The sequence below is a fragment of the Myodes glareolus genome, chromosome 21, assembly GCF_982192425.1.
Source record: "Myodes glareolus chromosome 21, mMyoGla1.1, whole genome shotgun sequence".
NCBI lineage: Eukaryota > Metazoa > Chordata > Mammalia > Rodentia > Cricetidae > Myodes > Myodes glareolus.
In genome coordinates, this window is record NC_142046.1 from 50,299,350 (window position 1) to 50,311,996 (window position 12,647).

Below are 12,647 nucleotides of genomic sequence, written 5' to 3' on the forward strand. Positions count from 1 at the left end.
ACATAACAAATAAATAAATCTTTAAAAAAAATGAATGATATCAGGGCATCAGAGGAGGAAAAGACAGGACGTTGCTCAATACTCAGAAAATGTTCAATGCCAAATGAAAAATCCTCAGCTTTTGGAAAATGTGGTAAAATACACATGACGGATTATTTACAACCTCAACTCTTTTTACACGTCCTAGCGTTGGTGCTGTCCTAACACAGCTGCACCCACCACGGCTACTCACATCCCCGTGTCCACTGGGCACGAATTCTATTCTCCATCTCCTGGGCACTGGCCACCACTCCTTCACTTTCTCTCTCTAAGGAGCTGGTTGCTAGTCAGGCATGATGGTTTGCACCTGTTCCCAGTACTAGGGAGACTGAGGCAGGAGGATTGCTATGAATTGGAGGCCAGCGTGCCATCCTGTCTCCTGGAAGAGGAGGAAGAGAAGCGTTAATTAAGACTGTAATTCAGAGATGAGTGCCTAGCATGTGTGAGGTCATGGCTTCAATGGCCAGTAAAGATTTTAATTGTCTCTTCAATGTAAGAAGTGGTCATTTGAAGGCAGGCATGGTGGTTCTTATCTTTCACCTCAGTGTTCATGAGGCTGAGGAAAGAGGATTACCGTGAGTTTGAGACCAGCATGGGCTACATAGTGAGTTCCTGTCCAGTCTGAGCTATAACTTGAGACCCAGTTTCAAAATAAAGGAAGGGGAGGAGGAAAGGCAGGAGGGAAGGAGAGAAGGAAGGAGAAAGAGGAAAGAAGAAACCATGTTGGGGGCTGAAGAAATGACTCAGCAGTTAAGAGCACTGACTTCTCTTCCAAAAGAGCCAGGTTCAATTCCCAGCAGCCATATGGCAGCTCACAACTGTCTGTAAGTCCAGTTCCTGGGGATCTGATGCCTTCAAATCAATGTGCATAAAATAAAGTTAAATCTTTTAAAACCAGGTGGTTTCTTTTACAGCTTTTTTTTTCTTTTTCTTTTTGGTTTTCTGAGACAGGGTTTCTCTGCAGCTATGGAGTCTGTCCTGGAATTTGCTCTTACAGACCAGGCTGGTCCCGAACTCAGAGATTCGCCTACCTCTGCTTCCCGAGTGCTTGGATTAAAGGTGTGTGCCACCACCGCCTGGCTATTTTATGGCTTTTAAATGCAGTCTACTAATTAATTAATTAATGCAAACATGTTAGCACAATAGTCTTATCTCCACTATATTCTCAAATGCCATTTCCCTATGCAGAGCCCAGTCACGGGCTCCCTCTTCCACAAAACTTCCTAATCCCCTTTGCCCAGACGGAAACTTACCTCTACCCTTGTCTGTTCCTCGTTCTCTTCCTGTTCAAGTCTAAGGTCATAGCATGGATGTTTATGCAACTCTCTCATCCCCTCTACTAAACTACAAGATTCTTGCAGTATGATCTACCTCTGTCCTACCCAGAACAGGTGAAAAGCAAAACCTGTCAGTACGTCTCAAAACTAAGGTTCAGCACCCAATAACATCACCACCGTCTGGGTGTTCGGTCATGTAAACTCACAGGTCCCGCTTAATTACTACTACATCTAAGACTCTGGAAAGAGGTTCCTGGGATCTTGGTTTTAACAAGTCTAGGAGAGCAGGATGCAAACCAAACTTTGAGACTACTGAGTTGTAGAGTAAGTGCTCCCTCGGCCACCGAACATGAGCTCAGCTGCATAACACACCTTAGCTCCACCAAGAAGAAAAGAACGAAGAGCATTATTCCATGGACAATGCTGTTGGTTTCTCCTGTGATCCAAGCCTCGGCTTATGGATGTATAGGTCGTGATCAGCTCTAGAGAGTAGTTCCTAATGAGACTCATGGAAGGGGTACTTGAAAGCTGTGGCAAGACCATTTCTAATAGTGTCATGATGGAATGCCAGTATTCCTGGGATGCTCGCCAGAATGGAGGTAATTATTTTATAAAAGTCACCAGAGTCTCAACTCCAGAGTCTGAAATAAATCCACTTACTCTGCAAGGCGACGCTGGAGAGTTCTCAAATATGATTTACTGTAGAAGAGGCAGATGAGTTTGTTAGGAAGGGATAAAGGCCACGAAGGCATCGAAGGCCTGGTTTTATTTGCCACCAACACAGGAGCGGCGCTAGCCAAAGTCAAGCACGTCTGCACGGCGCTGAATTGCAGTCGTAACAATAACTGGAGACAAACAGTTCATTTTATGACAAGAATGTATCGTGTGCGTTTTTTTTTTTAATACTTGCTAGGGCAAAACATACTAAAAAAAAAAAGTCTGCACTGTGGCTTCCAGGTTGCAGTCTAAAACCAGCAGGGCTTACTTAAAACCCAGAGAGAGTTTAAATAAACCAGAATGAGGACATTCTGGAGAGTAATTGAAAGCAGTCAATTACTAGAACTATCTTAGAAACGGGGCAACAGTAGAGGGTTTCGAGACTGGCGACATTAGTGGAAGGAAACACACCCATGCAGTCATTAAAAGTAAGGAAATCATTAACACAAGCGAGTCATGCTGGGGAGGATGGCGTACTGAAGTCTCCGAGGAAACCAGAGAAGGAGGGATCCTGGGGATAGGCACACCGACAGAACAGGGACGCCAGTAAACTTCAAGTTGTACTTCATTTGTTTGGGTCGGGGCTTCTATTGAAAATCTGCAGAAAGATGTGACCTTCTTAGGAGAAATGTAAGGACAAACATTTTACCTGTGATTCTAGGAAGTTCAAGACTGGACCCAAACGATATACTAAGAAAAAATGTTCTTTTTCACACATACATACACACACACAATGCTTTTTTTGGGATAGCAGAATTCTAGTTGTTGGAAGCCTAGAGAAATCAACTGGAGAAGAATCCCACAGCAAGGCGAGGATGGACTGAAGGGAATGGTGCTTGACTGTGTACTTTTGAGTAGTAGCCTTTGCTTTGACTGGGAGTTTTCTGTTTATATGTATGTGGGTGGGTATGTATGCCCAGGCGAGCAGAGTCTCTTCTGTCTTTCTGTCATGTGTGTTCCTGACTTGAATTCAGGTTGTCAGGCTTAGCAGGGCAGCAAGTGTTCATAGCTGTTGAGCCGTCTCAATGGCCTTGGCTTGACCGGACATTTCATGTTTGTTGTGGCTGTTTTAGAGATGCCTTTGCTTTGTGGCTAAAAAGTGTAATGATAACAATCAATTCGAAGACTCAAATAATGCCAAATGTGGTAGAGTATACCTCTAGCCCCAGAACTGGAGATTCAAGGTCAACCTGGACCCCTTGTTTCAAACAACAATAATAGTGATGAGTCTAGGTAATTAAACCTCACAATTTGTGTGGAAAAGAAGGGGTGAGATGGAATGGTGAAAGACTAAGAAACACAGGGACTGGAGAGATGGCTCAGAGGTTAAGAGCATTGCCTGCTCTTCCAAAGGTCCTGAATTCAATTCCCAGCAACCACATGGTGGCTCACAACCATCTGTAATGAGGTCTGGTGCCCTCTTCTAGACTGCAGGCATACACACAGACAGAGTATTGTATACATAATAAAAGAAAGAAAGAAAGAAAGGAAGGAAGGAAGGAAGGAAGGAAGGAAGGAAGGAAGGAAGGAAGGAAAGGAAAGAAAGAGAGAAAGAGAGAAAGAGAGAAAGAGAGAAAGAGAGAAAGAGAGAAAGAGAGAAAGAAAGACAAAGACAGGGAAGTAAAGGAGAGACAAAAGTATGATGGAGGCAGGTACAGAGGAACACCATGTAAAGACACACGGAGATGGTGACAGCTATCCAAAGGCCAAGGAGGGGCCATGGAGCAAGCTCTAATAGTGTTGACCCCTTCCTCATGACTTCTACTTTCCATGCTTACGTGAAAATAAGTGTGTGTTTATTTTAGCCACCCAGTCCGATGCTCTCATGGCAACTTTAGCAGGGGAATATGATGCCCTGAAAAGAATGCCTGCTGAGAAAACACACTGAGCAAAGACATGAAAGACTTAGCAAGCTGTGATGGGATAGGAAGATTCAGCAGATTGTATTAAAGGGAAAAGGACATTGAGATGCTTTTGTTTCTGTTAATTATCCTATAATCTACAGAACGGGCGTTCTCTGGAGACACAGGGTCTGTCTAAATTAACTACCTGAGATGAAGAACAAATGTGCACTCAACTTCATCACAGACCATAGACTCTGAAATGTTGAATGAGCATGAAGTTTAATTTTTAATTGTAAGACAAAATGTATTTGATATCATTTATACCCTGATTTAAGGACATGACACTTCTGAAGAAAATGAATATCATGAATTATGTAGCTCAGATACTTCTTAGAAAAAGAATAAAGGGAAGTTATGTCCTTTCTCATGGCTCATTAAAGAAATTATGGAAATTAGAGAGCCTGAATATGCAAAACAAAAAAGCCTGAAGCGTAGTCGTTGGTTGGTCAAGGCAGATGCTGCATATGGCTTGTTTGAGCTCCATCATTCTAATTCCAGGTTCTACACCAGAATCACTCACTCGGAGTATTTTTATATGACCAATGCCCAGATCCCACCAGTAGAATTCAGTAGATATGGAATGAGAAAAGGTCATTGTCCATGATAGCTGAGGAGTTTAATTGCCAGTTAAGAATAATTCTACTAAGTCCATGTATGTTTCTCCCTTATCAGAAGAACTATGCTCACTGTAAAGCGCCCCCCCAACATTTTTAATGGCCAGTAAATTCATTTCTTCCAGGGGAGGCAACAGAGGTCAGCAAGGAACCCATAGGGACTGCATGCCCGTCACACTGATCCCATGGAATGACGGGATACCTGGAAGAGCCTCACAGAGTCAACACCAGCCAGTGAAGAGTTTCTGGTAAAGGAGGCTGTGACCCGCAAAGACAACTGTCTGAATGGAGGGATGAGTAGCCCATTACTGGCTGCACCTTCAGCACCTGCAAGGGTTGACTTTACCCCTCGCCAACCCTACTCGGTAGAAAGAGAACCTCACTCTGACAGTGACCCCTAGGTTTTCATGAGGCACTCTCTTCACCCCAGCTGGTTTTTGCTTCTCATTTACTTCTGACGAGCAATTCTCAACCATTCAAATGGCTGAAAATCCCTGATTGGTGGGAAGCCCTTGGGAGTCAGTTTCTGTCTTTGTCCCAAGTGCAGTTCTCCAAACCTCACAGCTGTATTCTGTAGTCAGTTAAAAGCAATATCGATCCAGAGAGATGGCTCGGTGGTAAGGGTGCTTGTTCCACAAGCCAGATGACCTGGGTTCAAGCCCTGGAACCCTCCATAAAAACAGAACTGATTCCTGAACTTTGTTCTCTGACTTCTACAGTTACACCATGCTATGTGTGCATCCATAGACACACAGACATAAATACATTGTAATAATGATAATGATAATAATAGTTTAGTCCTAACACATTTTGTTACCCAAGCAAGTCAAAGAAGTCTGTTTTTTTTGCGTTACACTCAAACATGTAAACAACACATATCCCTCTGAGTTCTTGTACTCGCTGTATCTTGTCTTTGCTGCATATATATCCTGCTATTCTTTGATACTGAAGATCTACCCGATCATGTATTTCTCTAAAGCTGTGATCAGAAATTAATCTGTCGAATCATAAGAAATTTCAAATAAAAAAAAAATCACTCTCTTGTTTCCCTGAAAGGCGCAGTAGAATAGTCAGAGACCCACAGTCTATCTGAAATTAAAATGCATGGCTTTGAGGCTTCTTTGACGAGGAATAATTATTTATGTCGTCTGCTAGCCAAGCACAGAGATTGCTAATGTCTGCCCTTGAGGGAAATGAACTGTGTGAACAGTTCCAAGCAAACACGGTCCAACTGTTCATGGAAAGGAGCAGGCAGAAGAAATCCACGGGGTTCTCTCTAGATTGCCCCCAAATTGCCCGGATCAGCACCTCTTTTCTCCCCAACTAAATTCATAAATGAATGAGGTTTTGAGGGGAGGAGGACCATCATCCTGTCTCCACAGATGTTCAGCATCATGTATCACAGTGATGACTCAACACTCAACACAACACCAGGGTGCCATATAAAGACGGCCGGGCTCAAAGCTCTGTGGTTCCACTTGCTTCAGGCGTCGAACTGTGCCTTTTTAAGATGGATTTCCTTCATTGGAGCGGAGTACTCATTATTCAACACCTACAGAGAGACTACAGGGCTTACTATGATTTTCTACATTTTATGTCCAATGTTAGAGACCCCCCGGAATACATTTTCTGTTTACTTTCCACTTTGGTTTCAACTGAATCAGGTTGTTGGAACCAAGATGATATGGGTAGCAGCTATAGGGGACTGGTTCAACCTTATATTCAAATGATAAGACTCCTGACTTGTTTTATGTTTTTCCTAAAATATTTGCTTACATTTGTGATTTTTGATTAATGATCAGGTTTCAGATGTATGTAGTTTGACTTGGAATATATTCCAAACAAATTGGTTACTTTGAGACACCAGATTCGTAAGTAGAACTTACAAAAAGTGTAGAAATACTTACTGTGACTGAATTATAGGTGACTGCAAGACCCACATATGCTATGATTAACCAAGAAGTTAGCGGGACAGTAGTGTGACTGATGAGTCTAAGGATCATTTTGATAGTCCCACTCTAAGTTCCCAAAGCACCCATAGGACTTCCCCGTTTATGGCAGACAAGGGTACCCAAACCCCAGACACTATCATCTTTTGTAAAGATGAGAATCCAAAACCCAAGTTATATCAGGGTGTTTCAATCATGACTCTTTACTTGAGTCAGTTTACAAGAATGACAAGTCTCCACTGAGTTAACGGTTGTATTTAAGTACAGGTGAAATTTGTATGCCTTTAATTGCAGGATATTATTTGGGCATCTTCCAAGAAACTCAGATTTACCCAAATCACTCAAGCCCACGCGTTGACCAGTTTCCTACTACATGTGAGACAGGTCCAGGCAACAATTAAAGCAACCTCACTTTACGGACGTCTTTATGCATGATTAGCATCCTATGATCACATGATAGCTAGGATCTCAAAGAAAGTGTCATGAGTGGGGAATGCTTGACATTTATTGTAACAATTGCTAATGAGGAAGGAAAGAATTTTATAGTAGTCGGATTCTGCATTATTATTTGTGAAAGATTATGTGCGGAGAATCTTTCTAGAATCGATTATACTTGGGTATTTACTTTTGGAAGTAATGGTTTGATATGAAACCAAATGGGAAAAAAAAACCAGTAAGCTAGAACAAAGTCCCAAAGAACTCCATTAAGAGTCTAGAAATGGCCGGACATGATAGCGCACTCCTTCAATCCCAGCACTCAGGAGGCAGAGGCAAGTGAATCTCTGTGAGTTCAAGGTCAGCCTGGTCTACAGAGCGAGTTCTAGGACAGCAAGGGTTTGGTATTTAACCTGAGAGGCTTTCTGCTGGGTGAAAAGTTACATCTGACATCTAAGTAAAGCAGTTAAAAGCAAAACTAGCAGTATAGGAAAGACATCCATTTTGGTGGTAAGGAAAGGCCGGTGACAGGAAACACCTGATGGCAGATGTTTTCTGTCCAAAGTCACACCCCGCTTTTAGTGTCTTTGTGGGTTGGATTCTCCATTGTTTCGCCAAGATTCTCGCTGCAATGGCCACAGTGTGCACATTGTGGTTTCTGCATGCACACAGCAGCTGTTTGAAAGTCAATTGGTGAACCACAAGCAGAACAACGGTAGCCTATTAGCTTAAGGAAAATAAATCGATTCAAGTTCCAGTAGAAGTACTTTAATTTTCTTGTCAATTGAAAACAACACATGAAGAATGAATAAGACTGTGTTAGCATTGTCTGAAACTGCCCCTGCTCTTAATTACACACAGATATATTGATTTGCAGAATTCAGTCAGCTTGAAAGTCTGGAGGGAGAGAGAGAGAGAGATACCTAAAGCATTCTCATTAAAGAAAGTTAATGTAGAATTACATAAAGTTATATCTGATTATATATGTTGTAAGTTCATGATATTCAGGACTTCATGGCCTATTCCATAATGTGGAATTGTCTGAGAAGTCACATTCCCTGTATTTGACACGGCAATTTTAACTCTATTATTATCCATATTACAAATGATCAAGAATGGGCTACTCCTCCAGGGACCAAGAGGAAAAATCAGATCTTTCTAGCAATTTTCTCTCTGCTCCTTTTTTTTTCTTTTAATATAATAGTGTTTTTGAAGTCGTGAGTTTAAGCCACAAATTGACTGCACTTTTATCTACTTCTATACAGCACATATCAACCTGTAACCAACGAGGCTTCTGTTTTATTTTAGTGTAATTTACATGGCAAATATAACATCCTATTATCTCATTTTTGATTCCGATAATTAACCACTGTCTGAACAAACAATGCTCGTTACAGGAAGTCCATCTGGTCACGCAATGGGCTCTTTGTGTGTCTGGTATGTCATGGTAACAGCTGCCCAAAGCCACACCGTCAGCCAGATGGACAAGTTCTCTGTCACTCTGCACGGGTCAACGTGCCCCAACTTCCGTAGCATTAACAAGACAGTGTTGAATACGTGAAGTCGTTTCTAAGTATTCATTTTAATACATGTTCAGTTGTTCAATGAAATGTGCTTATTCCATTCTTTCACAGCCCATGTAGCAGACTGAGGGGAAATGAATATTCTGCTTTAAGATAATGTCCTAATTAGCTCACAGCTATTACCACTTTTATAATTGAGTTGGAAATGTTTATCTGATTAATGACTTGCTAAATACGCCTTTGGGATTCTGAAATTCAATTATTATTTTGATACCTCATAAACAAGCCATCCAAAATTGCACAAGGAAACATTTTTCATGTACATTCTCTTGCCTCAAGATTAACTTAAAAATTTAAGAATCTTCGTTGCTCTTGAATGCGTTGATTTATCTAGTGAAATTATGCTTCCTACTCTGAACACCCAATGCTTTTAAGATCACTAAAATATATTCTAGCTGTTAAAATCTGTGCAGTCTTTTTAATTAAAACATTCTAGAGGCAAAATTAAATTCGTGTGTTAGATTTACTGCCAACAGATTTCTTAATGTCGTAGACCCTTGCAGAACTTTAAGATAACACACCATGTAGAAATTGGCCTTTTTCCTCTGTTCTTCCTTTGAAATTCTTTGTAATTAAAGCAGTCCTAGACATCACTTTAGTCATAGATTGTACAGCTTTGATTAGAAGCAGAAACATGCAAAAGAATCCTATCGAATATTAAAATTCAACTATTAAAAAAGATTGCATTGAGTGCCAGGAATCCTCAAATGTTATGTTGTTGACAAGCAGACCAAAATTTAGTTCTTGAAAAAAAAAACAAAACATGTCAACCTTTTAAAAAATCTAGCAAACAACCATTACCAATATAGAAAATTTCTTCTAAAATAAAAAATTGAAAACATTATTCTACTTCTTAAAGAGTAGTAGAGAATAACGTAAGCAAGAAGTCTATGTGGGTCATTCTTCCCTCAAATGAACAATTCTGGAAAAATATGTTTGTTCTAAAAAAAATATCCTTATTCCTTTTTGATATTTGTAATGGCAATATTTTCTTCATCTATCAAAATTTAGTGAGTGAGGCCTGAAGAGATGGCTCAGACATTAAAAAAGCATTTGCCTTATCTTGCATGGGACTCAGGTTCAGTTCCCAGAATCCAGATGATGACTCACGACCATCCATAAGAGCAGTTCCAGGGGGTCTGACAACCTCTTCTGGCCTCTAAGGTCACCAGGGACACACATACGGTGCTTTATACATACATGGAGGCAAAACACTCATACACATAAAATAAAAATAAATTGACTCTTCAAAAGAAAATGTATTGAGTGCCTGCACTTTACCAGACATTTCCAAATCCTTATTAATTATTCTTCCCTTTGGATAAACACTGGATACCTCTCCTTTGGGAGACTCTTCTCTTCTTTTTAATCTTTGAGCCTGCTGTAACTAAATCATTAGTCTAGTTGTTAACAATAAACCAGTTGAGGGTTCCTGGCACTAAATACAGCAATTTTTATTGTTTGGATTTTAATATTCTATACTGTTTTTTGTGTACATTTCTGCTTCTAATTGAACGTATACAGTACATCTTCTTGTGCTTCATTTTTCTGTATAACATACAGCAATCAGGGTCCCTGAGAGTCTATGAGATTACACACAGAGAGGTCCTGGGCTCAGTGGAGCATTCATGAGCTTTTTCATCTAAATGGACGCTGCCTCTCCAGTGTTTTCTTCAAACAAAGAAAAGCTGAGAGTGGAGGGCAGCGAGGAAGCACAAATGCCAGGGGACAAAGATCTGCATGGTTTATTCGCGATTTTTCTGGATACTGCTAATTCCTCCCCCCACACCTGGATCTTTCTTGCTCCCTCTTTCCTATTTCAAGGTCATCAAATGCTTTCCTCTTAAGAATGATATTAAAATATATTAAATATTAAAATATTTCTCGAAGAAAAATATCTTTGAGAATTTCATACAATGTATCTTGATATTAATTTCCTCTCATCCACCTTCTCCCAGATCCACCCTTACCTCCTTACAAATCCAATTTAGGGTCTCTGTCTCCATCACCCCACTCCCTCTCCCCACCACTCTATCCCTCCCTCTACCCCCCCCCCCCAAACTCATTAAGAGGAAACTGTGTTACTCAACTGCTCTTGAGTGTGGAGCCTTACTGGAGCATGGTGGGCCTAGCAGGTATCACACTCTTAAAAAAACAAATCTAACTCTTCCCCTCCCCATGGCTATCAAATGCCAGTAGCTCCTCTGTTGGAGTAGGATTTCATATCCACATCCCTCTTGCCCCCCTGACCCCATGCTTACATTTTTGACTACATACACTCCTTTTAAACATTCATTAAAGCCTTGGGAGATAGCATTGAGGAATGTGAAGTTCTGTGCAAAAGCTCTTGAATCCTATGAAAGCTGTGAAGGTGTGTGGAAAAGAGACTCTCAAATTGTGTTATGTCACATCTGGGAGATTCCCATAAGGACTATGAGGTGTCAACACCTAAGTGTAAGGAGTTACGATTTCTTTGCTAGTCACATCTGTGTCTACTCTTCCATCACAGACTGACCTGGTCCTTGCTTTGGAGTGCTTTCTGGTTGATTCAAGTTGGTGTCTGTATCTCCAGAGTGTTCATAGCAACACATTTCCCCATCAGGTCATTGTTGGAGTCATGGGTGGTAATATGGTCTCTTAGGATTAGTTGTGTGGTTTCACCGTTGCTTTGCTTGCTGCTCCGTGGTGTCAGGCGCTTCCTGGCCATCAGGTTTCCGGTGTCAGAGGTACTTCTAGCAAGCTACTAACACAAATGCTACCACGGGGGCTTAGGTGATGTACTGCTCTCCTGAGTGTCTGTGTTCATGCTGACACTGTCTCACTATGTAACTGGGTAACTGCACGGTGAGATGGGCTTTTCTGAGGTGTAACTAAAGTGAATCCATCTTCTAAACCATCATGTCATGTATTTGTGCTTTTGGGGGACTTTATAAAGACCCTGCAACTCACAGCCACACAGTCTGGGTTATCTAAATTCTGATTGCATGACTCAACTTCACTTAGTGGCTGCTTTGTACTGCTTAGTGCTCTGCCTGCAAAATGGGTTGTCATTCAACGCTCCTGACTCCTAACTGATCCTTCTTGGCCAGTGTAGGTAGTTGAAAGACTAGGGGATTATCCTGTTTTCGATGAATGTCTGAAAACACTTTAGGAAACCGTTAGAACCTGGATGTCTAAAGCCCTCCCCAGTGCAGAGGAGAGATTACTGAAGGGCTCAGGCTCACACACTTATGCCGGTATCTCTTTGTAATCCCTAGGGATGCTAGTAGCAGAGGCCTTTAACACACTCCAGGCATCCACATAGCCAGCTTGAATGTGTACCGGAAGTCCAACATCTTCCTCTTCCTGTTTGCACTTGGCTTTTACCTGCTTCTCAGACTGCTCAACATTGACCTGCCTTGGTCTCTGCCTATAGCCAAAAAGTGGTGTGCCAACCCAGACTGGATCCACATTGACAGCACGCTTTTTGCTGGACTTGTGAGAAACCTCGGGGTCCTTTTTGGCTTGGGTTTCGCCATCAACTCCAAAATGTTCCTATGAGCTGCCGGGGAGAAAATGGCCGCAAGCTGAGCTTCCAGTTGCTCCGTGCCATGACCTCGCTGATCACGTTGCAGCTTTATTGCTTCATCCAGATCCCAACTCACAGGGAACCCTGGTTTTACCTGTTGCCTTTCTGTAAAAGCACATCCATCCCACTGGCTGTGGTGGCTCTAATTCTCTACTGTGTCCATATGCTAATGAGACCCAGTTAGAAGAATATTAAGTAGAGCTGTGCCTGCCCTGATGCTCCTGGGTCCCAGGATCACCTACTTCCTGCATCCCTCAACAGAACCACACAATGGAGATACTGGAAGCATCTTTGCAGGGGTCACAACATGGTGGCCGCAGATCCTGCCCCACCACAGACATAGATTTAGTCTGATTTTCCAGGGGCACTTAAAATAACAGTAGTTAGTTGACCGGAAATAATCACATCTATATTTTCTTGACAAACCTGACACTATGGCAACATAGACTTGGCAGAAACGATTGTCTGGGACTGCATACTGGCTGCCCCCATCAGTATGGTGCCTCTCCTTTTCATCATACCCCACAACACTCAATGTACCCTTCGGTCTCCGGTACCTCT

General features: G+C 41.8%; 1 protein-coding gene across 1 annotated transcript; it reads left to right on the forward strand.

The window, feature by feature from the left end:
• Window positions 1–6,061: 6,061 nt before the first annotated feature.
• G6pc2 (glucose-6-phosphatase catalytic subunit 2) lies at window positions 6,062–11,800 on the forward strand. Its single transcript, XM_085680864.1, has 4 exons — window positions 6,062–6,279; window positions 6,794–6,890; window positions 8,333–8,444; window positions 11,776–11,800. Exons 3-4 carry the CDS (start codon window positions 8,353–8,355, stop codon window positions 11,798–11,800), a joined length of 117 nt encoding a protein of 38 aa, XP_085536990.1. The 5' UTR covers window positions 6,062–6,279; window positions 6,794–6,890; window positions 8,333–8,352.
• Window positions 11,801–12,647: the final 847 nt, after the last annotated feature.